General features: G+C 34.5%; 1 protein-coding gene across 4 annotated transcripts in view; it reads right to left on the bottom strand.

Moving 5' to 3' along the window:
• NMU (neuromedin U) overlaps positions 1–23,949 on the bottom strand; it is a 48,246-nt gene that overhangs the window by 11,610 nt on the left and 12,687 nt on the right. Inside the window, exons 3-10 of one of the 4 annotated variants that reach the window (XM_039845256.1) lie at positions 23,313–23,360; positions 19,948–20,007; positions 18,559–18,588; positions 15,093–15,140; positions 13,428–13,502; positions 10,317–10,370; positions 9,213–9,252; positions 6,964–7,163 (exon numbers count right to left, since the gene is read on the bottom strand). In XM_039845256.1, the coding sequence (XP_039701190.1) occupies positions 9,217–9,252; positions 10,317–10,370; positions 13,428–13,502; positions 15,093–15,140; positions 18,559–18,588; positions 19,948–20,007; positions 23,313–23,360 (351 nt within the window). In that variant the 3' untranslated portion in view covers positions 6,964–7,163; positions 9,213–9,216. Of the gene's footprint in view, positions 1–6,963; positions 7,164–9,212; positions 9,253–10,192; positions 10,371–13,427; positions 13,503–15,092; positions 15,141–18,558; positions 18,589–19,947; positions 20,008–23,312; positions 23,361–23,949 lie in introns of those variants that run through there. The other 3 variants (XM_039845257.1, XM_039845254.1, XM_039845255.1) reach the window with 3 other exon arrangements.

Below are 23,949 nucleotides of genomic sequence, written 5' to 3' on the forward strand. Positions count from 1 at the left end.
ACCTTTGTTGTTCATGGTGTTTAATGGACTATTTCTCTGCCTGGGCATTAATTGAAGTGTATTCTGCTGTTGTTCCAGAAAGAAGATTTGTTATATAAAGGTCTCTCTTTAGCCTGCTACAAAGAAGACGCTTTTCTTTTGGTTTCAGGTAGGTGGCGTGTAAGCCTCTTGGATCTCTGCCTTATATAAGGCCTAATGTCTTTTATTTTCTTGTAGATTTTAATCACACTCGCTACTCTCAGTTTCAGTCCCTGTCAGTGTTAGCAACAGTCGGTAGTGTTTGCTCAGATTTCCCTAGGGCTCCGCGGTGATCAGTCTTGGAGAATATGGGTGGAGGGTCCCTCTGGGTTGGGGATTGGGCGTTGGGGGCTGCAGCTCAGCCTCAGTTTTGCAACGGGGGCCGGTAGAAATCAACTGTTGTTTCTCTGCAGTCCCATCCCACTTCTCTGCTTTCTGCCTTGATGACTGAGCCCTGCTGCCAGCTGCGTAGAAAAGTCCTGGCACTTCCAGGCAGAATTATTCAGGGAAGTTGCTGCATCTTCTCCCCTCCCCCTCCTCCTGAAGGGGGCTCCAGAGACTGAGAGAGGTAGCTTCTTTATTTGTCCCAGTCCACCGCCGGACATCCAAGGATCTGACCTGTGGTAATTCTTATACACAGATCCCACGCTCAGACGTGCTTGTGTGCAGTTTGGGTGTTTTTTGTTCAGTTTTAGATGTTCAGTATATTGTTGTTTCAAGGGGAGAGATCTGAGGACAACTCTCACTCCGCCATGTTTTCTGAGCATCTTTTTATGTGCATTTTGGCCATTTGTATATCCTCTTTGGCGAGATGTCTATTCAAGTTTTTTGCCCACTTTTTATATTTTATTTCTAAATTTTTTAATTAAGATTTAATTTTTTAGGGTGGTGTTAGGTTCACAGCAAAATTGAGAGGAGGGTACAGAGATTTCCCATAAACCTTCTATCCCCACACATGCATAGTTTCTCCCATTATCAACATCCACTACCAGAGTGATACCTTTGTTTAAAGCAAATTCCTCATTTAAAGTCAAAATAAAACAGCAACAAATTTTTTTACTAAGACTTTACTTTTTTTTAACAGTTTTAGGTTCACAGTAAAATTGAAAAGGTATTCAATATGCTTCTTGCCCGAACACATATTATTATCCACCATCAGAATGACACATTTGTTACAACTGATGAACCTACACTGACACATCACAATTACCCCAAAGTCCATAGTGTACATTACAGTTCGCTCTTGGTGTACATTCTATGGGTTTGGACAAAAATGCATGGTGACATGTATCCATCATTATGATATTCAGAGTGTTTTCGCTGCCCTAAAAATCCTCTGTGCTTCACCTATTCATCCCTCCCCTGCCCAACCCCTGGTAACCATGACCTTTCCATTGGCTCCATAGATATGCCTTATCCAGAATGGCATGTAGTTGGGATCATACAGTATGCATCCTTCTCAGATTGGCTTCTTTTGATTAGTAATATGCATTTAAGGTTCCTCCATGTCTTTTTATGGCTTGGTAGTTTTTTGTTGTTGTTGTTGTTTTTTGGCATTGAATAATATTCTATTATCTGGATGTACCAGTTTATTTACCCATTCTCCTACTAAAGGACATCTTAGTTGCTTCCAGGTTTTAGCAATGATAAATAAAACTGCTATAAACACCCATGTGCAGATTTTTGTGTGGACATTTAAGTTTGCATCTCCTTTGGGTTAATACCAAGGGGTGTGATTGCTGGATCAAATGGTAAGAATATTTTAAGTTTTATTAGAAACCTCCAAACTGTCTTCCAAAGGCTGTCCCATTTTGCATTCTCACCAGCAATGAATGAGAGTTCCTATTGCTTCCAAATTTTCACCAGCATTTGGTATGGTCAGTGTTCCAGATTTTGGTCATTCTAATAGGTGTATAGTTGTCTTGTTTTAATTTGCATTTCCCTAATGACATAGATGTACAGTATCATTTTATGTGCTTATTTTTCTTTGTCTTTTTGGTGTTGAATTTTAGGAGTACTTTATGTATTCTGGATATTATTTTTTTAATCACATATATAATTTGACAATATTTTCTCCCATTCTGTGGTTTGCATTTTCATTCTGTTGATAGTATCCTTGGATACATAAAAGTTTAAATATTGATGAAGTCTAATTTATCTTTTTTTTTTTTTTCTTTTGTTGCCTGTGTTCATATCCAAGTAATAATTGCTAATCCAATGTCATGGCAGCTTCCTCTTATGTTTTCTTCTACATGTTTTATAGTTTTAGTTTTCACTTTTAGGTCTTTGATCCTTTTCAGTTAATATTTGTTTGTAATATGAGTTAGGAATTCAACTTCATACTTTTGTATGTGAATATCCAGTTTTTCCAACACCATTTGTCAAAACAGCCTCTTTTCACTTGAATGGTCTTGGCACCCTTATTGAAAATCATTTGACTGTATACATGAGGGTTTTTCTGAGCTTTCTTTTCTATCCCACTCTGTATGTCTTCCTGCCAGTACCAAACTGTTTTGATTACTGTAACTTTATAGAAATCAGAAAGTGTGAGCCCTCCAACTTTGTTCATTTTTTTCAAGACTGTTTTGGGTTTCTTAAGATTTCAGGTGAATTTTAGGATAGGTTTTTCTATTTTTACCAAAAAATATATCATTAGGATTCTGATAGGGATTACATTAAATTTTTAGATTGCTTTAGGAAGTATTGACATCTTAACAATATTAAGTCTTCCCATCTAGAAAGGTGTGATGTTTTCCTACTTATGTCGATTTTAATTTCAGCCGTGTTTTATAGTTTTCAGTGTACAAGGTAGCCTTGGTCACATTTATTCCTAAGTATTTTATTCTTTTTGATATAATCATACATGGAATTGTTTTCCTAATTTCCTTTCAGATCACTCACTATAGTGTATAGAAAAGTCTTCATACACTGGATAAAATGTACTTGCTAGGAATCTATTAACACAAAAGAACTATCCATTAAAAATTATATTAGTTTATGTTCAAAATATCCTAATAAAAAATACAGTATTATGAATACCAAAATTAAATATGTAAACCAAGAAAAACCACAGTGGTTTTAATTGAGGAAAGCAAGTGGGAAAAAGCTGTTTCTGTAAGTCGGAAAATGAGCATTTCACTCTGGTAAAGAAACAAAAGCACAGGCTTCTGATTAATAAGGATGCTTTAGACAGAGTAGCAGCCTTCAAGGAATAAATGGAAGCCTAATAGAGCTTCTGCAATCAGGTAGGAGAAACTTCAGGGACAGGTGGTCTTTCTCAAGATAAATGCAGCTACCAAGGTTTCCATTATGACGTTTTTTTAAGGTAGTGGGACAGGAGACTTAAATTTAATACACTTGAGCTAAAGTTGCTTGTTTATTTCTTAAGTGAGAAATAGTGCAGCTGTAAGATTTCCAAGAAGGTGTGAAACACAATTCCAAACAACTCCTAACGATTCATCCCACAACATATCCAAGTCTTGAGTGTTGAAAAAACAGCATTCTCCTTGAATTAATCTGGCTTTCCCTCAAATCTTGAGGCGCTGGCAAAATTTAGCTCTTACCAAAAAGAAATGTTAAAATCCAATCCCCGTGGGCCACCCTCCCAGTTGATTCTCAGCCTCGGGCCCAGCTGGGGACCCCACTGAGCACCCATTTGGTTCTCAGCCTCAGGCCCAGCTGGGTGCCCCCAAGTCACCTGTGGCCACATCGCCCACCTGCATTTTCAGTCTCAACCCTCATCAGCCGGTGTCGTCTGGCACCTGGCGAAGGACTCAACTTTGACGTCTCCGGGAGGCGTGAAGGGATCCCGCCGCAGGCCTTGTGGTTTCCACCACCCACGGGGAGCGGAGGGAGAGAACCAAGGCCTCTTACGCACGATTATGCACTTGCGTCCTGTGCAGCTGTTACCAGGCAACGCGGAGGCCTTGCCTAGGAGGTGGCTGTGGGTACAGACGCACCAGATCCTGGGGTATTTATCCTAAACGGTGCCTTTCTTATTCACGTCGTGGTGCTGATGCTGATATTCCCCCTACCCTTCCTTCCACCACCACCAAACCAACGCATTGTTTCTGAGCCCTCTGACACCCTTCAATCCCTGAATCTTGTCTTCATGGAGAAATAACAAAATCCTGGGCAGAGAAAGTTTCATAGGAGGAGTTCTTAACCTGGAGCCCATTGCCTATATTTGGATGGATTTTAGGGGATGCCTAGATCCCAGCCACCGATTATACACATAATTTTGTTTTATGTGTACAGTTTTGTTTGGGGGAGAGGGGCGGAGTTAAGGACCCAGCTTTCATCAGTTTCTCAAATGGCTCTCTACCCCGATCTGAAAAACAAACTTCCTGTAGGAGACAGGAGCTCAGGCTGTAGGTAAGAAATCTAGATAGTTGGGTTTCTTGAAGCAGATGATGTTTATTAGGAGTTGCCAGGGACATGGGGAAAACATTTGATGTTATTGCCAAATAAGGTTATACGCATGTCACAGAGATATACCTATAGGATTTGGAAAATGTTTTTAAGGACATAATTTTAAATTTGGATTCAGTATTGGACCAGTTTATCTGTAGTGCCCAGTTAACACTTAATGCAAATCCTATACTTCTAATAGCCTATATATTTTTGTTGTGTTTGTGGATAAGATAGTAATCCATTAAATATAAAATATTTTAAAACATCAATTTTTGTAACCATGTTTTGGTATTTTTTCGTCATTTTAATATCGTGGGAGCCTTAAAATATATGCTACCTAAGTTCCTGAATTTCTGAGAGGCCCTGGGAACTGTTGGGTAAATTAATATTCAACTCCCTTTTCTTATTTTGACAATACAAAATTCATGCTAGTTGAATTACTATGCATAACACTAGCTAATGTTGCCCTATGCATCTAAGGCTTTAGAACAGGAGGCCCTCTCAGCTTTCAAGTCCCCATCTTTTCAAGGCAATTCATTTTTTAACACATTTACTTTATGATTAGTTTCAAGTATACAGTTCATTGGTTAGACATTTATATAGTTTATAGAACGATCCCCCTAATTGCTCCTTCTCTTTGCTGGCTCTACAGCTAGCCATTATATTAATGCTAACTGCATTCCCTATGCTGTGCTCCCCATCCCCTTGACCATCTGTCAACTACTAATTTGTACTTCTTTAATCCTTCACCTCTTTCTCCCAGCCCCCTAATCCCCCTCCCTTCTGGCCGTCACCAGATTGTTCTCTATATTTGTGAGTCTGTTTTTGATTAGTTTGTTCTTTTTAGTCTTTAGATTCCACATATAAGTGAAATCATATGGTATTTATCTTTCTCTGACTTATTTCACTCAGCATAATAACCTCTTGGTCCATCTATGTCATTGCAAATGGTAGGATTTAATTTTTTTTAAGAGCTGAGTAATATTCCATTGTATATATGAACCGTAACTTCTTTATTTAATCTTCTGTTGATGGGCATTTAGGTTGCTTTCATATCTTGGCTATTGTAAATTGTGCTGCCATGAACATAGGGGTGCACAGATCTTTATGAATCATTGTTTTGGTTTTCTTTGGCTAAATACCCAGAAGAGCAATTGCTGGGTCAAAGGTATATACATTTTAAAATTTTTGAGAAACCTCCATAGTATCTGTACCAATTTGTCAACAGTGTATGAGGGTTTCCTTTTCTCCACATCCTCACCAACACTTATTCTTTGATTTATTGATGATAGCCATTCTGACAGGTGTGAGGTGATATCTCATCATGTTTTTAATTTGCATTTCTCTGATAATTAGTGACCTTGAACATCTTTTCTTATGTCTGTTGGCCATCTGTACTTCCTCTTTGAATAGATATCTATTCAGGTCTTCTGCTCATTTCTTAATTGGAATATTTGTTTTGTTTGTTGAGTTGTATGAGTTCTTTATATGTTTTGGATATTAACCTCTTATCAGATGTATCATAGTGAATATCTTCTCCTAATTAGTTGGTTGTCCTTTTGTTTTGTTGATGGTTTCCTTTGCTGTGCAAAAACTTTTTAGCTTGATGTAATTCCATTTGTTTTATTTTTTTTGTTTCCCTTGCCCAAAGGCAATTCTTTTTTAAATAGGAATGCACTTTTTGTTCTATTCTGCTCCCTTCTTTCCATGTGTTCTTCACACAGGTTGAGAAGATATGAAATTCAGAGACTTTGTTAATTAACATAAGGCATAATTTAAGCTATAATCAGTGGTCAACATTAATAAGACATAGGTTTGTCAGACACTCTACTTTGAAGAATATAAGACCTAATTTTATCCACTCAGAGAGCCACCCTTCTATAATCAGCTGGCAACCTGCTTGGTAGAGTAGTTGGTTATATAAGAGGCGGGGTGTCAAAAAGGAAAAACCGAGGGGGAACCTGAAGGAAGATGATCTCAACACGATCTGAAGTTAATTCTGTGTCCAACAATCACTGATTTGATGTAAAAAGTTTTCCCAGTGTATTCATGATCCTCTACTAGTAAGACTGTTTTCTTTATGGTAATGGACAAGACTGATTGCCTTTCAGATGTTGCAAGGTGAAACGATTTTTTTTTTTTTTAAGATAAAGTGGATACTACCAGTTGGTAGAAAAATCTAGTCCCTTGATAATGTTTGTAGCAATCAGACATCAATTTTACAGAATAGAAATCAAAAGTTGCATATTGGTCTATTTGATGGATCATGGCCAAATCCTCCAACAGGTTTAGTTGGTATTCACATTCTAAGATTTTTAGCTATTGGGCATTCTGGTATTTATAAGAGCTGGTAATTTTTTCACTGACAAAATCCAAATAGGATAAATAAAAATAGCTCATTAAAACTCAACTCTCTACTGAATGCCTGTAATAAAAATAACAAAAGAACATGTGTATCAGTAGTGTCAAAAGCTGCAGAGATCTAAGGAAACATTATTATTTACAGCTTTATTACACACTATTTATCATTACAACACTAAGAAAAAATATTTTGACACTTTAAAGTTTCAAAAAATTAAACATTTACAATCTCAACCAACTTTTACTGAGAATGTTTACAACACTGGGATTCTCAAACATATTAAACTTAGCAAGGATTGTTTTTTGAGAAGAAAACAATTTCAGTATATTTTATATTCCATGACATTGCTTCTGTGGAAATAGTTGGTATTCTGTAAAAAGAAAAAAATTGAATTTAGATTCAAGTATAAATGAGTAATGTGAATGTGTAGATAATGTTGGCATATAGACGTTTCCATAAGTATTTTGTCATGGATAATGAAACTGACATCAGAGATATTTCTCAGCTTTTCTTCAGTCTATATATTTTTAGCTATCATTTAATCTCTCTTTGATGGAAAATTTCCTGTATTTTTGAAAATTTTACAGTATTTAACTGTATAAAAGTGGTTTGCTAAAGTTCATTGATGCCAGTAAATTTTATGAATATTTCAAAAGTTGCAGTTATTTCCCATGTATTTCTTTCCTTATGTATTTGCAATTAAATCATCCTATTATATGTCTAACCACTCTTTAAGTCGATATAAGTTATCAGGACAAAGTAAGACCTCAGATAATCAGATGACAAAAACAAATTAAAAATGATTATTGAACTGCTTCTCTGTTGACAAAATAAAATGAAATTCTGAGTGAATTAGTCTATGTAGACTATAATCTTGGAAACAGTAAATAGCTTAGAACTTTAGTTTCCTTTTTTATACTACTTTTATGTGATTTTGGTATTAGCTTCGTAAAATACATGGCTGAGTTCATGAAAATGTTTTGAGATTTTTCTTTCTTCTCCGAGCTGGAAAAAAGTAAAATCTATTGGCCTAGGACTTTTTGAGGGGAAAGTTTCTAAATAATGTTTTCAATTTTTTTCCCATGGCCATTATTCTGTTTAGACTTTTTTCTTTTTTCTGAGGTAAATTTTGGTAGCATATACTTTATTTGGTAATCCGCATTTTATGCAGGTTTTCAAACTACAGGCACAGAGATTTACAAATTACTCTTTTATAATTTCATTTCATCAATGTCTCTTTTAATTTCCTTTTCACTTGTATTTTTATATATTTATGGTTTCTTTCTTTTTTCTGGATTAGGCTAGGCTAATTTGACTATTTAATTTTTTTGCAAAGAGTCAGGTTTTTGCTTTGTTTACCAATTCTTCTACTTTACTATTTTAAAAAACTCATTAATTTCATCTTTCATTTTATACTTTTCTTCCTTTTGCTTTTCTGAGGTTCACCTTGTTCTTTTGTAACTTACGAGTCAAATCTTTAATTCACTCATTCTTTTCTTGCTTAAAAATGCTTAAAACCTTGAATTTTCCACTGAATATGGCTTTGGCAGAGTCTCATAAGTTTTACTATTCAGTGTCAGCATTTTTTTCATTTTTTAGTTATTATATAATTTTGGTTAGAAATAGTGCATTTTGATTTTTTGTTCCTAAGTAAAAATATTAAGAATTTTAACATTCTTAAACTAAATATGTATTAAGGGTTGAGATAAATTATATATATATAATATTTGCAAAAATATGTTCAGCATAGAATCTGCATTTAGGATAATAGAAAGATAGTAGAATGTACTTCTATTTTTGTGGTGTAAATTTATCAATCTGCATTCGGGTTTAATTTTAAAATTCATAGCCTAATAAGATATTAGAGTTAACATATTTATTAAACATGTAGGGCCATTTAATAGTTGTTAAGTGTCCACCATATTTCCAGCATTGAGGTTGAAATTCTGGGAATCCCAAAGAAGTTATGCTCTCATATCTTCCCACATTTTCTTAGTTCTCTAGAAATGGTAAATCAGAGCTCTTATAAGGAGTCTTTGAATATAGGTCATTTGGAAGACAGAAACACAGTCAGTTTGTAAGTTCTGAGTCATCATTGTGGACACTGATTACCATGATAACAGCAATTTCTTACATAAACTACATGCACAACAAATGATGATAAAGGTCAATGTCTACAAAATCTATGATAATAACTATTGCATCATAGTCTGAGGAACGCACAACATAAATAAACAAATTTAGTAAAACACTGGCATTTTTCACCTTAAAGCCCTCACAGTCACTATAATTGTAGTGTTTATACAGAATAGTAATATGCACATGCAATCAAATAATAGAAATATATTGAGCATAGTTTAATGTGTGAATATCTATAAAAAAAACAATTTTAAACTCAATTGAATTGTGAAACACATACCATTTTAAGTGTAACCTTCTGACCTTCTTCCATTGCGTGGCTAGAAAATAATAAATTAGTAATAAATCAGTGTAACTAAGGAGGGAAGTTAATTTTCATAGAAAGCAGCCTAATGAGCTCAATGAGTGGTATTTCTTCCTCTCTGCAGTCTTGCTCCTTTCAATCCATTCTCCAATTTACTGTTAGAATTTGTTTCCAAAATGCAAATCTTAACCATATGGCTCTCCTTAGCCTCTACAATAAAGTCGAAATTCCTTAGGTAAATATTTCATTGGCTAATTCCTGTTGATTCTTCTAATTCGGCGCTTAAAACCTCTCTGTACCTCCTCCACTCCCCAGCCTGGGTTAAGTGTCTTTATTTTAGAAACTATATCCCCTGGATTGAAGGTGCATTTAACATAGTATTTTGTATTTATTTATCAATTTCCTGTGTTAGTCTGTAAACTCTTAGAGCATAAGAATGGAACTCTATCTGGCCTTATATTCCCAGCCTTCGGTACATTATCCAGCGCCCAATAGAAATTCAATAAATAGTTGCTGAATGAATGAATGAAAAAATCTCTGGTAATGTATTAGGGATACAAATATTTTAGAAAGTATAGCTACTTATAAAGAAACACATTTCATAGACAATATGGACATAAAAATACTAAATACAATTACAAAGTTTTATCTACTTATAGCCTCTATTGTAGTTAATTCTTTCATTTTAAAAACTTTTGAAAATGGTCATAAATTTTCCCATCTACTGAATCTAACATTTAGTAAATGATTCTTTAGAACTTAAGTAGTTATACATCTTTAAGATACTCACTTCCTGCACATGAAATGTTACGGAACTAAGCTAAAATAGATGAAGACATTTGGGGTATTTACAAATAGTAATAGTGGATTAGAGAAGAGATCAGAGATGCAATAATATTGAGGAAATAAGGCGGTGACAGAAGTGACTCTCAGACTATAAAACCTGATGTCAAATATCTATTAATAAATTTTAAAACTTAACTAAAACTTATGAGTTAATGTAAATAAATGCACAGTGAAATTATTTTTCAATTTGGGTATTGATTGATTTTTTTCAAAAACAATACAGTATATGCATACCCTGAATAAAAAGTATCTTCGACTTTGGCTTGTAATAGGACCTTGGAATTCTTCCTAGAAGAGAAAATGAGGGCATTACAAATCAAATAACAGTAAAAATATGCACAAATTCTTGAGAGTATAGTGAAGTTCAAGGTTAATTTAAAATATAATTAAACAAAGAAGAAATCAATGACTCGAGTATATAATTTATATTAATAGTTAATCTTTATACCTGAAGAATTTTCAACAACTAGCAGTATCATCAAATGTTATATTTTAAAATAATTTCCTTATCAATGTAACAGATTTTATTTTCAGGAAGTTCATCAGTTGTATGTATATTCATCAATAAGTAGAAAGAGTAATGACAGACACTTCATAATTAACTACATTTAAAATCTTTCAGAATATAGTGAGTAGTATTGTAATAAGTATGTATGATGTCAGGTGGGTAATAGATTTATTGGAGTAATCACTTCTTAAGTTATATAAATGTCTAATCACTGTGCTGTATACTTGAATCTAATATTGTATGCCAACTGTAATTGAAAAAAATAGAATAAATAAAATAAAATCTTTCAGCATTTTGTTAGAACAAAATAATTTCTTTAAAAAATATATTGTATGCGCTAACACAAGAACAGGGAAAAACATAAAATAGAATTGTGTCAGAGCTAAAATACACAACATTTCTATAGGAATTTAAATAGTAATTGAGGTATAACTTTAGCAAACTATATTTATTTAATGAAACTTCAGAAGATTTTTCCCAATATAATTATATTTACAGGAATGATAATAAAAAAATACAAAGTAGGAACAAACCAATTATAGATAATGGGTGTGTTTTGAAGTGTTGCTTTTCTTAAAACATTTCATTTTAAACTTAATGGAAAAAATATTTAAATTTTATGGTTTTCATAAAATTGGTTCTTATAGCTTTTTATTTTCAACAACTACTTATTACAAAAGTATCAGGATGGCAATCACTATAAAATTTGTCAACAAGACCTTTTTCAATTATTCCATAATATAAGTAAAATTATATTATTAAATTCTAAGAGTGGCTCTTAAATTCTAAGAGCGGCTTTAAAATTCTGAAATCCTTGTTTTACAACAAATATATTCTCAATATTTTATACCTAATTTTCATCCTGACTATAAATCTGCCCAAGTTACTTAAAAGAGTGAAAATTTTAATATTCAAAAATGTATACATAGAAACTATACATTTATATACTTAAGTAAGAAAAATAAGAAACATAGGACAAAAGTAACTTAAAATGTGCCAAACTGTAAAACTTTTAAATACAAACATACAGGTCATTTTAATCTTATCATCGGAGAGAGAATAATATATAAAAGAATTTGAGAGGTAAGAATAAAAAAGATGTGGGGTTAGCAGTAAGTGAGTAGTATTGTAATAATTAAGAAAATTAAGAAAACTGTTAGAATGCACTATGATCTGAAAACTTGTTTTCTTTAAGAATGCAAAATATTTCACTATTGAAATGTTTTTAAATGAGACGACTTGGGCCCAGCAAAGCTAACACTACTGTATTTTTTTTCTACTCATCTTACATTTTTTCTTTTATAGGTTCCTAGGAAATTTGTCTTGCTACAAAATACTTTAAGGAGTTATCATTTGTCCAACAGGATATACTACAAAGTAAAAGTTCACATTTCTAGCTAATTGTCTGGAAATATAGTCTCACTGATGGTGGAATATTCAGACAAAGTAAAAAGCTGGCCACATACTGAGTATTTAGCTTTGGTTATATAAATAATGACCCTGAAGTGATATAGTAAGCTAATAATTTGTCGATATATTTTAAGGAACTGAATCTTTAAATTGAAATCTTACACTATTCTTTAATCAAACAAACTCTTCAGAAAGTAAAAGTTAATTCAAAAAGTATATATTACTTCTGGAAAGTTTGATGACACTGATTTGATTTTTTTTTTTCATATGGGAAATTCTATAATTTTAAGGCACTACTACAGTTCCTCTTACATTTCTCATTTAGATTGGCAGCAGATACTATCTCCCTAGATGGAAGCTTAGTTTAAGAATGTGAAGAATTTAGGGAGGAAATAGTGACCATAAAAAATAAATTTTGAGGAACTTATTTGCCTAGATTGTAAGCATTTTTTATTTGAAGTATTTGAAGACTTTTGGTAGTACATTAAGAAGAATGAAATTAATACAGTATTTAAATTAATGAAAAATCTAACAATAATAGAAGTATCCAAGATTAGGCTATAAAAGGAATGGCACAGTGAAAAAAATATTTCCCTAGGCTAGAAATCAGAAGACACTGTTGTAATTTCTAATCTCACTTACTAGAATGATCTTGGGAAACACCTTTAATTGTTCTAAATTGTTTTCCCTTTAATATTGATAGGATAACAATATTTGTATAAGTACCAACAGAGTTGCCAAAAGAATAAAATGAGATAATATAAGACTGAAAGTTATAATGTATTACAATAATGTAAGTCATTGCTTAAAAATAATAGCTTGAACCTTTCATCATTGAAAAAAGGTTCTTTTTAAATTACAATAAAAACTCCACAACTTTGAGCTTTAAAATGTGGTAACATAGCTATACTCAACTTAAACATATTGGGCCATATTTTTGTTAATTATGGGAAAAAAACCAAAATACCTACATTGAGTTTCTGATATATTTACTTCATTTTTACTAACACTTTAATACTTGAATAGAAAGCTTGCTATCCCAGCCATCTGCCAACCTGTATAGAAAGGGGAAGTAATTTATCTTTGATCTTTTCTCCTATTCCCACCTAATGACTAGGCACACTGCCATGTCCCTTCTTAAACCAAGAATAGGTTTCCTCACTGGGAGGGTCATGGTCCTTGGAAGGGAATCAAATCCCAGTTTCCCTCACTGCCCACAGCTTGAGATAAAAGGGACATACGATGGAGAAGGGAAATAATTCTTTTCTTTCTGAGTGTGAAAACTTCTGTAAACAGATGCTCTCAGACAAACTGGGTGTTCATGTGGGGTTTATCCTGAAGAAGGGTAGCTTATAAAACATAACTGAGAATTAATAGAACTGCCCTACACAGAGGGTCAAAGCAAGCATGCAGTTCATGTTACGTACGTCCACTTTGAATCTCTTCATTCTTCTTTCATACAGTTGAGGAACGAGCTGCAGCAACGGATGCACAACAGACGACTGAGGGACACGAACACACACACATGATGAGCACAAAGGCTTCTCAGCATTGAGCATAAAGACGGTGTCCTATTCGTTTTTATTTTTACACACTATACTTGCTCCAGACAAAAAAGAACAAGATATTATCTAAGAAAGCCCCTTGTGAACATTTCAAAGAGCTGTGGCAAATAAGCCAAGGGATGGAATGAAATTTGATAGCTCTGTGCTAGAATCTTTGCTATTAGTTTCATAAGAGCCTAAGTCGTTATTCGGCTGCCAAGAAGTAAAACACCAGCCTGCATCATTGACAGGCAAAACGCGGTCTGTCTGCTTCCAGACTTACTCAAAATGATTTGGGATAGATGAAAATAACTCTGTGAGAATCACTTTTCCATTATGAAAATGTTTATCTAGAAGATTATATTGTACACACATCTCGTAACATTTATAAATTATACATTTTATTTAAAATTGAACATATGGAACAAGACAACAGGGAACACAAAAAATGACAATGTGTTGTTGATAGCGAAAAATGAGACTAAGAAACATTTTCTCAAAATGTATACCAAGCAGAAGAAAATGAAAGCACATTTGAGACATGTGGCTACCTGCTTCAGTTTCATTTTAAAGGCATGACTTGAACTGAATCTTCTCACAAATATTAAAATCACTTATCAAATGGATTATTTTAAGCCATATACAATGGTTATTTGTTAACCAATTTGACTTGTATTTGATTTTTAAAGCCAGTATCACCTAACTTTCAAGTCCTCATATGTAAGAGTATTCAATGTGATAAACATTTAAATCTCAGTTTAAGATTACAGTTCTCTTTCTACAGGCATGTACATGTTTAAAATACACTATACTCCTCATTCCTTAAATTGGTCCATGAGTCACAAGTTTAGAAAGAATATTATAGTCAAATTATTATTAAGTATTCTTGATTGAAATACCAAAGCAGCTTGCTTAAAAATTTTTAAATCCACACATACAAAAAGAAAAACTATTATTAAAACCACATAATTTAGAAGTGAACTGAATTCGAGTTATTGGTATCTGGCTAATCTTAGTAAATTCTCACATTAAATGCCTAATTATTAATAAGGATATCTTAGGAATAGAAGTGGATATTTCTACTTATGTTTAATTACATTTTTCACAATCATCTTTTAAAATAATTCTTAAAATGCCTCTGGATAAATCTGTTTTGCCCTTGCACTAATCACCATCTAAAACAATATGTTTTACTTATTTGCTTTTTTTTTTTTTTGCTTCTAGAATGTAAGTTACATGACAGCAGGGATTTCATTTTTAGTTTTCTATTCTATTTCTGCTATATTTCTAGTACCTAGAATTGTACCTGGCACAGAGTAGATACTCAATAAATAATTGTTGAATGAATGAATTTAATATATATGTGGTTATTGAGATATAAAATAAATTAAATGTATAATAAATATTAAATTCTACTTGCTCATGCATATATAAACTTTTAAAGTAAAAACATGAATTTTCATCTAGCTCTATGATCAACTGCAAACACAAGTTTTTTAAAAAAACAAATATTAGTGATTATTAATAAGAAGTAATTCTAGAACTTACCACATTCGAATTACCCAACTTCCGTGTCTTCGAATAATGAAATAAGAACTGTCAAAAAAAAGTAGTGAGCTTTAGTATAGACAATTAGTAGTATTCTTTATTTATTTTTTAAAATTTATTTATTTTGATTAGTTTCAAGTAAAATGATACCCCCAATTGCTCCCTCCCTCCTCTGACCCTCCAACTAGCCAACGTATTAATGCTAACTGCATTCCCTCTGCCATGCTCCCCATTTCCGTGACCATCCCTCAGCTACTATTTTGTACTTCTTTAACCCTTCACCCCATTCTCCCAGCCCCCCAAACTCCCCTCCCCTCTGTCCATCATCAAATTGTTCACTATATTTGTGAGTCTGTTTTTGATTGGTTTGTTCTTTTTATTCCTTAGATTCCACATATAAGTGAAATCATATGGTATTTATCTTTCTCTATCTGACTTAAATACCTCCTAGGTCCATCAAAACAATATCTTTTTCCATCCCCTTCCTTTTCATATGTAGGGGTTTTGTTTCTTTGTCTTTTCAGCCACTCTATCTTTTGGCTGGAGCACTTAATTCTTTTCCATTTAAGGTACTTATTGATAGGAATATAGTTGTTACCATTTTTTATTCCTTTTTTCGATACATGTCTTTTTCTTCTTAAAGCAGTCCTTTCAACATTTCCTATAATATTGGCTTGATGGCGATAAATTCCTTTAACTTATTTATGTCTGGGAAGCTCTTTATCTGTCCTTCAACTCTAGATGATAGCTTTGCTGGATAAAGTATTCTTGGTTGTAGATCCTGGGTCTTCATCACGTCGAATATTTTGTGTCAAGCCCTTCTATCCTGCATAGTTTCTTTTGAGAAATCAGCTGCCAGTCTTATAGATGTTCCCTTATAAATAACTATTGTTTTTCTCTTGCTGCTTTTAAGATTCTGTCTTTGTATTTAACCTTTGGCATTTTCATTATGACGTGTCTTTATGTGGGCCTCTTTGGGTTCCTGGTTTTTAGGATTCTCTGAGCTTCCTGGGGTTTTATGTCCATTTCCTTCATCAAGTTAGGGAACCTTTCCATTATTGTTTCTTCAAACGGCTGTTCAACATCTTGATTTTCTTCAGGTACACCCATCAGACAGATATTTGGACCCTTAATAGTGTCCCATATGCTTCTTAAATTATTTTTATAGTCTTGGCATCTTATCTCTTGCCATTCTGATTGTGAGTTCTTGGCTTTCTTATCCTCTAGATAGGACATTTGATCCTTTTCTTTATTCACTTTGTTTTTTCCTTTGTTTATTCCATTTAATATATTTCTCATCTCGAAATAATGTGTGCTTCATTTCAGACTGGTTCCCTTTTATAACTTACATTTCCATTTTTATGTTTTTATCTCTTTGCTGAAGTTCTCACTGAATCATCTAAACTTCGCAAAAGTTCATTGAATATCTTTATAATCAGTATTTTGAACTCTGCATCTGTTGGATTGCTTGACTCCATTATATCTGGATCTCTGTTCTCTTCACTTATATGGTTTCTGCTTCTTTGTCTTCCCATTTTGGCTGCCTTTCTGTGTCTGTTTCTATGTTCTAAGCAAAGCTCCTAAGTCTTCCAATCTTATTAGTGTGGATTTGTGAAGTAGGTTATGTGTCCAGTGGCATAGTCTTGAGAGGGGTTCAGCTGCAGGCCAAATTTATCCCAAGCCTCTGCCCCTCTGGGGGCCACTTGTTAAGATTCAGCAAGCAATCCACAGATGTTGTGCTTATAGTTGCCTCAAAAGGCCACACCAGAAACTGAGGCCAGCTGCCTCCAGTGTGAGTCTAGGCGCTGCTCAGCAAGGAGCACCTGACTCGCTGAGGATATACCTGGATGTGGCTTGGGTGTGGCCGCGAGTTGGAGGAGGCCGGGTTTCAGGGAATCCTCTGGGCAGAGAGACCTCTGTTATCTAGTTTGATGAGGTCTTGGCTATGGCAGCACTGTGTTTGTGCACTGGTATGGGGGAGGGCCCAACAGAGAACAATGGATACTGCCAGCAGTTCTGTACAGAGCGAGTCTCCCCTGGGACTTCCCTCCGACAATATCTCCCTGTAAATCCTTGGTGCGCTCTGCACGCATCCATATCGGCACCAGTGCTCAGAGTGAGCAGGTCCATCACCATGAAAATCCGCTCACGGACGCAGCCCCTTTAAGAGGCGTCTGCCGCTGCTGCTACCACAGCCTCTATCTCAGTTGCTCCGGACTGGGCAACCCCATGTCCTCGCCCCGTCCTACCTTCTGCCGTTTTTTCTTGGATTTCTCCCTGGTTTTATGGCTTGTTCATCTAGATCCCAGGCAATGTTTCCTTGCTTCTTGCTCTTTGTTTTCTTCACAACTTTGATTTGGTCGCCAGAGGGATGAACAGAGCCTCTATCAATTACACCATTTTTTTTTTGCCTCCTCACAATGGTTTTCAGTTTCAGTTCAAGGTTCTCCAACATGTACTTTTTCTGTGGTAGTTTTTATGTGCAGATCCCACACTCAGACATGCTGATGTGCAGGTTGGGTGTTTTGTGTTGAGTTTTAGATGTTCAGCTTATTGTTGTTTCAAGGGGAGAGATCTAGGGACATCTCTCACTCTGCCATGTTTCTGACATCACTCTTGTTTTTTATTTGCCTAAAGCCTGGTTTAGAAATTCATTTAAGTATTCTTATCCATGTAAGTCTCCTGAAGCTTTTGTTCCAAGTAAGCCAACCTGGCTGTGTCTCTCTGTATAAACCTGTCTTTCCAGATTTCAGGATAGTAGTTTGCCTTGAAACTCAGTTCTTTATAAGACTTGTTTGGATAGCTGCAAGATGAGATCTTTTCATCCACCTGCCAGAATCTTAAAAGTGTATACAGAAGACTGAACTGGGTTCAGCCATGTATTCAGTACATATGGTCTCAGCAACATCTTATTCTCTCAAGGCCAACCATATTCCTGAAATAGTTCCAGCTATGGAAATGGTGGGCAGAACGTACATTCCAAGGACAGGGGAGGAGAGGAGGAACATCTAATTGTCCAGATCCAGATCAGTTCAACTGGCAGTCACATCCTCTTGACAACCTCCTCTAGGCAGGATGTAATTTAGTCCAGAGATTCTGGTGGCTTGGACTTTGGTGGTTTAGTGGATTGTTGAAACAAGGTCAGGTAGCAGATATATTTTGATTGTAAGATCAACAGGATTGCTTTTTCCATGGCCCATTTTCCATCATACAGACCAAGCAATCTTAGCGACTTGCCTAAAATGATACAAATGCTAATAGGTGCCAGCACAGGTACTAATTCCAATCTTATTTCAAATAATTTGACTTATCTTACAATATAGTTGACCCTTGAACAACACCGGTTTGAACTATGCAGGTCCACTCATAAGCAGACTTTTCAGTAAATAGACAACCCTTTGTATCTGAGGGTTTCACATAGACGGCTATCATTTTTTAATGTATATATTTATAGAAATCACCTTACCCTTTTGGTATTATCTTTTTCATTTGCTTTCTGTTGAAAAAAGAGATATACAAATATCACTATATTATGTATAACATAAAATTATATATTATGTATGATATATGGTATAAAATTTACAATAGATTATGTCATAATTTAAAAAGCATATTACACATATGTTATATATAAAATATAAGACTGAAATTGGTTAAGCATATATTGCTCTAAAAATGAGCAATTACAGACTGTTTATAAATAGAAGTATGAACAAAGATCTTTACTACGGCATTATTCATAAAACATTGGAAACATTCTAAATGTTCAACAGTGGTGGAATGGGAAATTATGATCCAATCACCTATATTATATTCAGAGAAATAGGTCTAGAAGGAAGAACATCAAAATATTCATAACTGTTATCACTAACTAATAAGATTGAGCTATTTTTGCTTTCTTTCATACACTTTTCTATATTCCTCTTTTCCTCCAAAAATGTTTTTTTAAATGAATCATATCATTTCTTTTCATTATTCTTTTTGTTCTCATTGCTTTAAATATAAAAGGAAATTCGTGGAAAAACATCATTGTCATTTCTTTTATTGTAATTAGGAAGAAAGTCAACTAAGCATTTTAGGAAATATCACCATTAAAAATACTGGAATAAAAACAGTTTTAAACACTTTGTTTCAGAAAGCATTTATGGTTTCAAAAAAATCAAAGTTTCTTTGAATTATTGTATGTGAAAGGCATGGAAATCAGAATGTACCAATGATCATAGGTTGAATTAGAATTGATAATGAAAAAATATAATTGTAAACCTGAAGGTTTTATCCTTAATAAAATAGTTTTAAAATAAGCGTATTTATATAAGATAAAGAATATAAAACCAGGTATGGTCATTATCCTATTTTTCAAGGTCCTACTTATCCTCACTTCGGGACAAAAAGTTGTCCCAGAAGAATCAAATAATTTTAATAAGAAACCAAGACATCACCATAAAAACATAATTTTTAAACTACATTGATAATATAGTTTTGTGGGTTTTTTTCCTGGATTCTTAATTCCTTCTCTCTAGCAAAGAAAGCTGCATCTGTTCTCCAATTGTAGTATGAGTCAGGGAGAGAAAAAGAGCAAAATGACCCATTTTTCTCATCAGAGGTAGAATATATTTTCTCATCAGAGGTAGAATATATTTTCCTTGAGAGGGACATATAACTTTCCAATACATGATTGACCTTAAATTCTGACATCAGAAAAACTGAAGTATTTGTTTCTTATCTGAAATCAACTTCTCCTCTTCTAGCTCATCTTGGCTCAGTTCCTAAGTTGGGTATATTTTCTTCCAGGAGGAATTCCAAGATATCGCTGAGCAATTTTCTGCCTATAAATGCGACATGATTTCAACCTTACCTGGGACTTTGGTAGAGTCCCCATGATCATCAAGCAAAGCTCCTCCAATGCATTGGTTACCTGATGGGAATGAGAAGATACACAAGCTAGGATTCTATTTTAACAACATTTGCAGAAAAGATATAACTACAGAATGTTAGGAACACAAGGATATTCCAACTACCCAGAATAGAATCCTCCTTGTGGCCCACTGAAATTCTGTTGGAATCCCTTGGCTTCTCTCATGACAAAAACTTGGCTCCTAAAAGTAAAACCTTCCTTACAACCAGGGAAAAAAATGTTATGTACTGTATATATGCACTGATTAAGGCTTCCACTGTGGTCCAGATACATAGCTCTTGGTACTTGCTAAGATTTCATGGAATTCTATGATGGAGTAATTAGGGCAGTGTCAAAAGAGGGATTATTCTTCCCAGTTTGCAGTGAAGTCTGAATCTACATGCCAAAGCAATGAGCCTTGCTGAATATTACTCATTATTGGCTAATTTGAAAATCCTACAATTGCTCCCAAACAATGGAAGTTGGAGGGGAAGAAGCCATACACAGTGCATCTAATCTGAGTTACCACCCTTCCAGGCTGCTGACTGCACACCTCAAGATCAGGTTTTTCAAAGCATCTGAGCACAGAAGTAGGGCAGGGCTCCTTGTGGTTAGCAGCCAGCTGGGTGTGGTGAGGAGTAGCACAAATGGACAAGCAGAGGCGAAACCTGCTTTGCACAGAATTTAGCACAGTAGTACCACAAACAATTGATTATTTAATAAATGTGCATTGGAAATAATGAGGATCTGGAACCATGGCGGGGTGATATTATTAGTGGTTAAAAACACGGGCTATGAGGTTAAACGTTCTGCAATTCTATAGCAGTGCAAATTTCATTTCTACTCTTTAATAGCTGTGTTATTAACCTTGGGCTGGTTACCTAACCTCTCTAAACTTCAGTTTCTTCAGCCATAAATTGGGGATGACAACATCACTCTAGAGGGTTCTTGGAAGGATTAAATGTAGGTAAAGCTGTTAGCACAGTGCCAAGTACATAGCAATTAGTTATTAATGGTACCATTAAAAAATGTGTAACCTGTAAAGCTTGATTTACAGCTGTAATTACACTTAATGTAGAAGACATGTCGAAAGGATTGTTAGGGACCACCAATATTCTCTACCTTTGAACAACAGTGTATGTTTAATATGGTCGGTTGTAGTTAGGGATACAGTTGGAATCATCAAACAGCTTTTCTAAGCATCTTTCCTAGCATCAGAGGTCTGCTTTGTTCTCTTTCTTTTGTTTGACTGTCATGCAGATTGTTGGGATAATTATTAATAATATTAAATGGCTCATATTTATATAATGTGTCAATAAATTACAAAATACTTTCACATACATAATTCACATTCTTTCCTTAAAACACAGCTATGAGGTATCCAGGACAGAAATTGTTATTCTCACATACAAAGGAAGTGAGGTTCTAAGACATTGTCACTTGCACAATACCACACATGGCTAGTAGTTGGTAGAGTGGCCCAGGAACTAGGTCTTCTGAACTTTAGGTATTCCTGTATTGTATTGGTATTGACTGTAAAGCATATGGTTGGGAGCTGGATGAAAGAAAAAGTAGAGTGTGAACACTGACACATTCTTTCTCACTTTTAGGATGGAGACACAGGTCATTCCATAAAAATCTGAAAATAAGTTCCTGAAACTTCTTTTAATGGCCCATCCAGAAATGCTGTAAAATATAAAACAATAACAAGAATATCTAGTGACATCATTTGTCAAAGATGTATCTGAGGAATAAATTCAGATATGTGAGTGTTTCCTTAGAAAACAGATTCTAAGCTGGATGAGGCTTGGCAATAAAATTGAAGTTTGACTGAAAAAAGTTTCAAAACAAATTGCATTTTCTCCAGCAACTCTTTACATGAAGCCATTATTTAATGATCTACAACTATTCTTTAAGGATTTTTCTCTACTAAAATTTTGATATTTTATTGTTTTATATGTGGACCTTAAAGATCCTTTATTTTCTATTTGGTAAAAATGTTTTGAAGCTCTGTTCGGATAATCATATAAATTATAAAATAATAGTTAATTTGAAAATTATTTTTAAAAATGGTACCAGTTAATGTAAAAGATTCCATAGTGAATTTATCAGCTTTTCAAAATGTGCACAGCATCCAAATCCAATAAAAGGTTAGTTTATCTTGATGGTTCTTAGATGAATACTTTAAAATGTATCTGTTTAGTATTGAAGAAATAAAAGTGATTCTGAGGGTGTTCCTGAATTTTATATACAGAGTAAATGCTTGTATGCTGATTAATACCCATCACATGTTATATATCCATCAATGCTTCTCAAGTAATTTGAAATATTGTTCATAAACAGGTCACCTGTTACAATCCTAGTCTTGTTTTGCCATCTAGTGCCTCTAACTTCCTGTAAGTAATCCTGTGAAAACCAAGGAATGGGTTCAGGCAGGAGAACTGTAGCACTACATAAGGCTGTCTACACACCAGCCAGGGTAGCATTCTGGAAGGAGTCTGGAGGACCTCTGCCAAGCCCTCTTCCTCATCCAGAAGACAAGTGATACTGATTAAGAAACTCCAGACAATAAAAGTCAAGACACTATGCTCTGTTATACCAGCACTCAGAGATAGAGCCGCAGACAGACAGAAGCAGCAGTATCCAGTAAAGATGGTATAATAAGGACACACTTATTTCCAACACCTCGTGTTTCCATGCACAGGAGCTAGACTAATACTCCTCTTTCCCCGACCCCTTCTTAACTCTTTCCTATGGGAAGAGGAGTGAGAGTTACCTGAGGGTTACCCGAGAGATGCTCCTTTTAGCCCTTTTCCCTTAGGGAGGCCAACTCTGTTCTTGTCTGGTTTCTGTCCTGTGGCAGAAAACCGGATTCTGACAGGAGACCCCGAGTCACCATCTATCTCAGTTTAATTTTGAGGGTAGTTTTAGAAAACACACTTGGCATCAGATCTAAGTCTACAATCACAAATCGACTTTTCAGTTATAATGATACTTTGATCTCTGTAAGTTTGATTCCTTAAGTTTCTCCTTCCATGAATTTCAAACTCAATTAGGGGATAGGATATTAGCCCCTGAATACAGCAATAGATACATTATTTTTAATCTAACACAATTTTATTTTGAAATTAGCATTTACATTTCCAAAATATGTATATGTTATCTGCAAATCTATTTTACTTAGAGAAGAGAGTCCTAGCACTTTACAACATGAGCTCATAGCACTGATTTTTACCTGCAGATGACGTAATAATTTCTAATATGTTGACATGTTTTAATAAGTCCATAAATTATTATCATTACAAAACACCTCCAACTGGAATTACCTGAGGCTGAGAACCAATGGACAGGAAAGATGAACAAGTAGCATCTATCTATAGAAAACAAAAATGCCAGTTAGACAGAGAATAGCAGAAAATAGAAAGCAGATTTTACAAAGTCAGGTTACCTATGTAACATTAATTAAAGTTCCGGGACAATTTAGGACCCTAGATTTGGGGGAGAAGAGCCTCTTAAACTTTCTAAGAAAGCCCTAGAATTGGTATTTCCCCCAAATTCACCCCCAGTCAAAGAGACCAGTTGATAGAGATTATTAGAGAGTATAAAGATGCTTTAAACATTGAGGGAAAAAACTTTGGGTATTCTTCAGCCTCATAAATGTGAGTGGTGACAAAAAAAGATAGCCTAGAAATTAAGGTGCATCCTGTTATCATGGGGTTCTTTATTACATATAAATCTAACCACATTATCTAAATTAAATGATAATATCATAAGTGCTAAATTAAAATTGCAAGATAAATAGCATATAATAAAAACTCCTACAAAACATGGGCAGTCTACTAGTGTGCAACCAAGGAGCCAGCATTAGAAGAGTTCTATTTTACACTGAAGGTTTAATGAACTACAGCTGGCAACCAGCTGTTCTCAGCCTTTATCCCAAATAGAAAACTTGAAAGACTTTAA

Source organism: Pteropus medius, unplaced genomic scaffold, assembly GCF_902729225.1.
Source record: "Pteropus medius unplaced genomic scaffold, Ma_sr-lr_union100, whole genome shotgun sequence".
NCBI classification, from domain to species: domain Eukaryota; kingdom Metazoa; phylum Chordata; class Mammalia; order Chiroptera; family Pteropodidae; genus Pteropus; species Pteropus medius.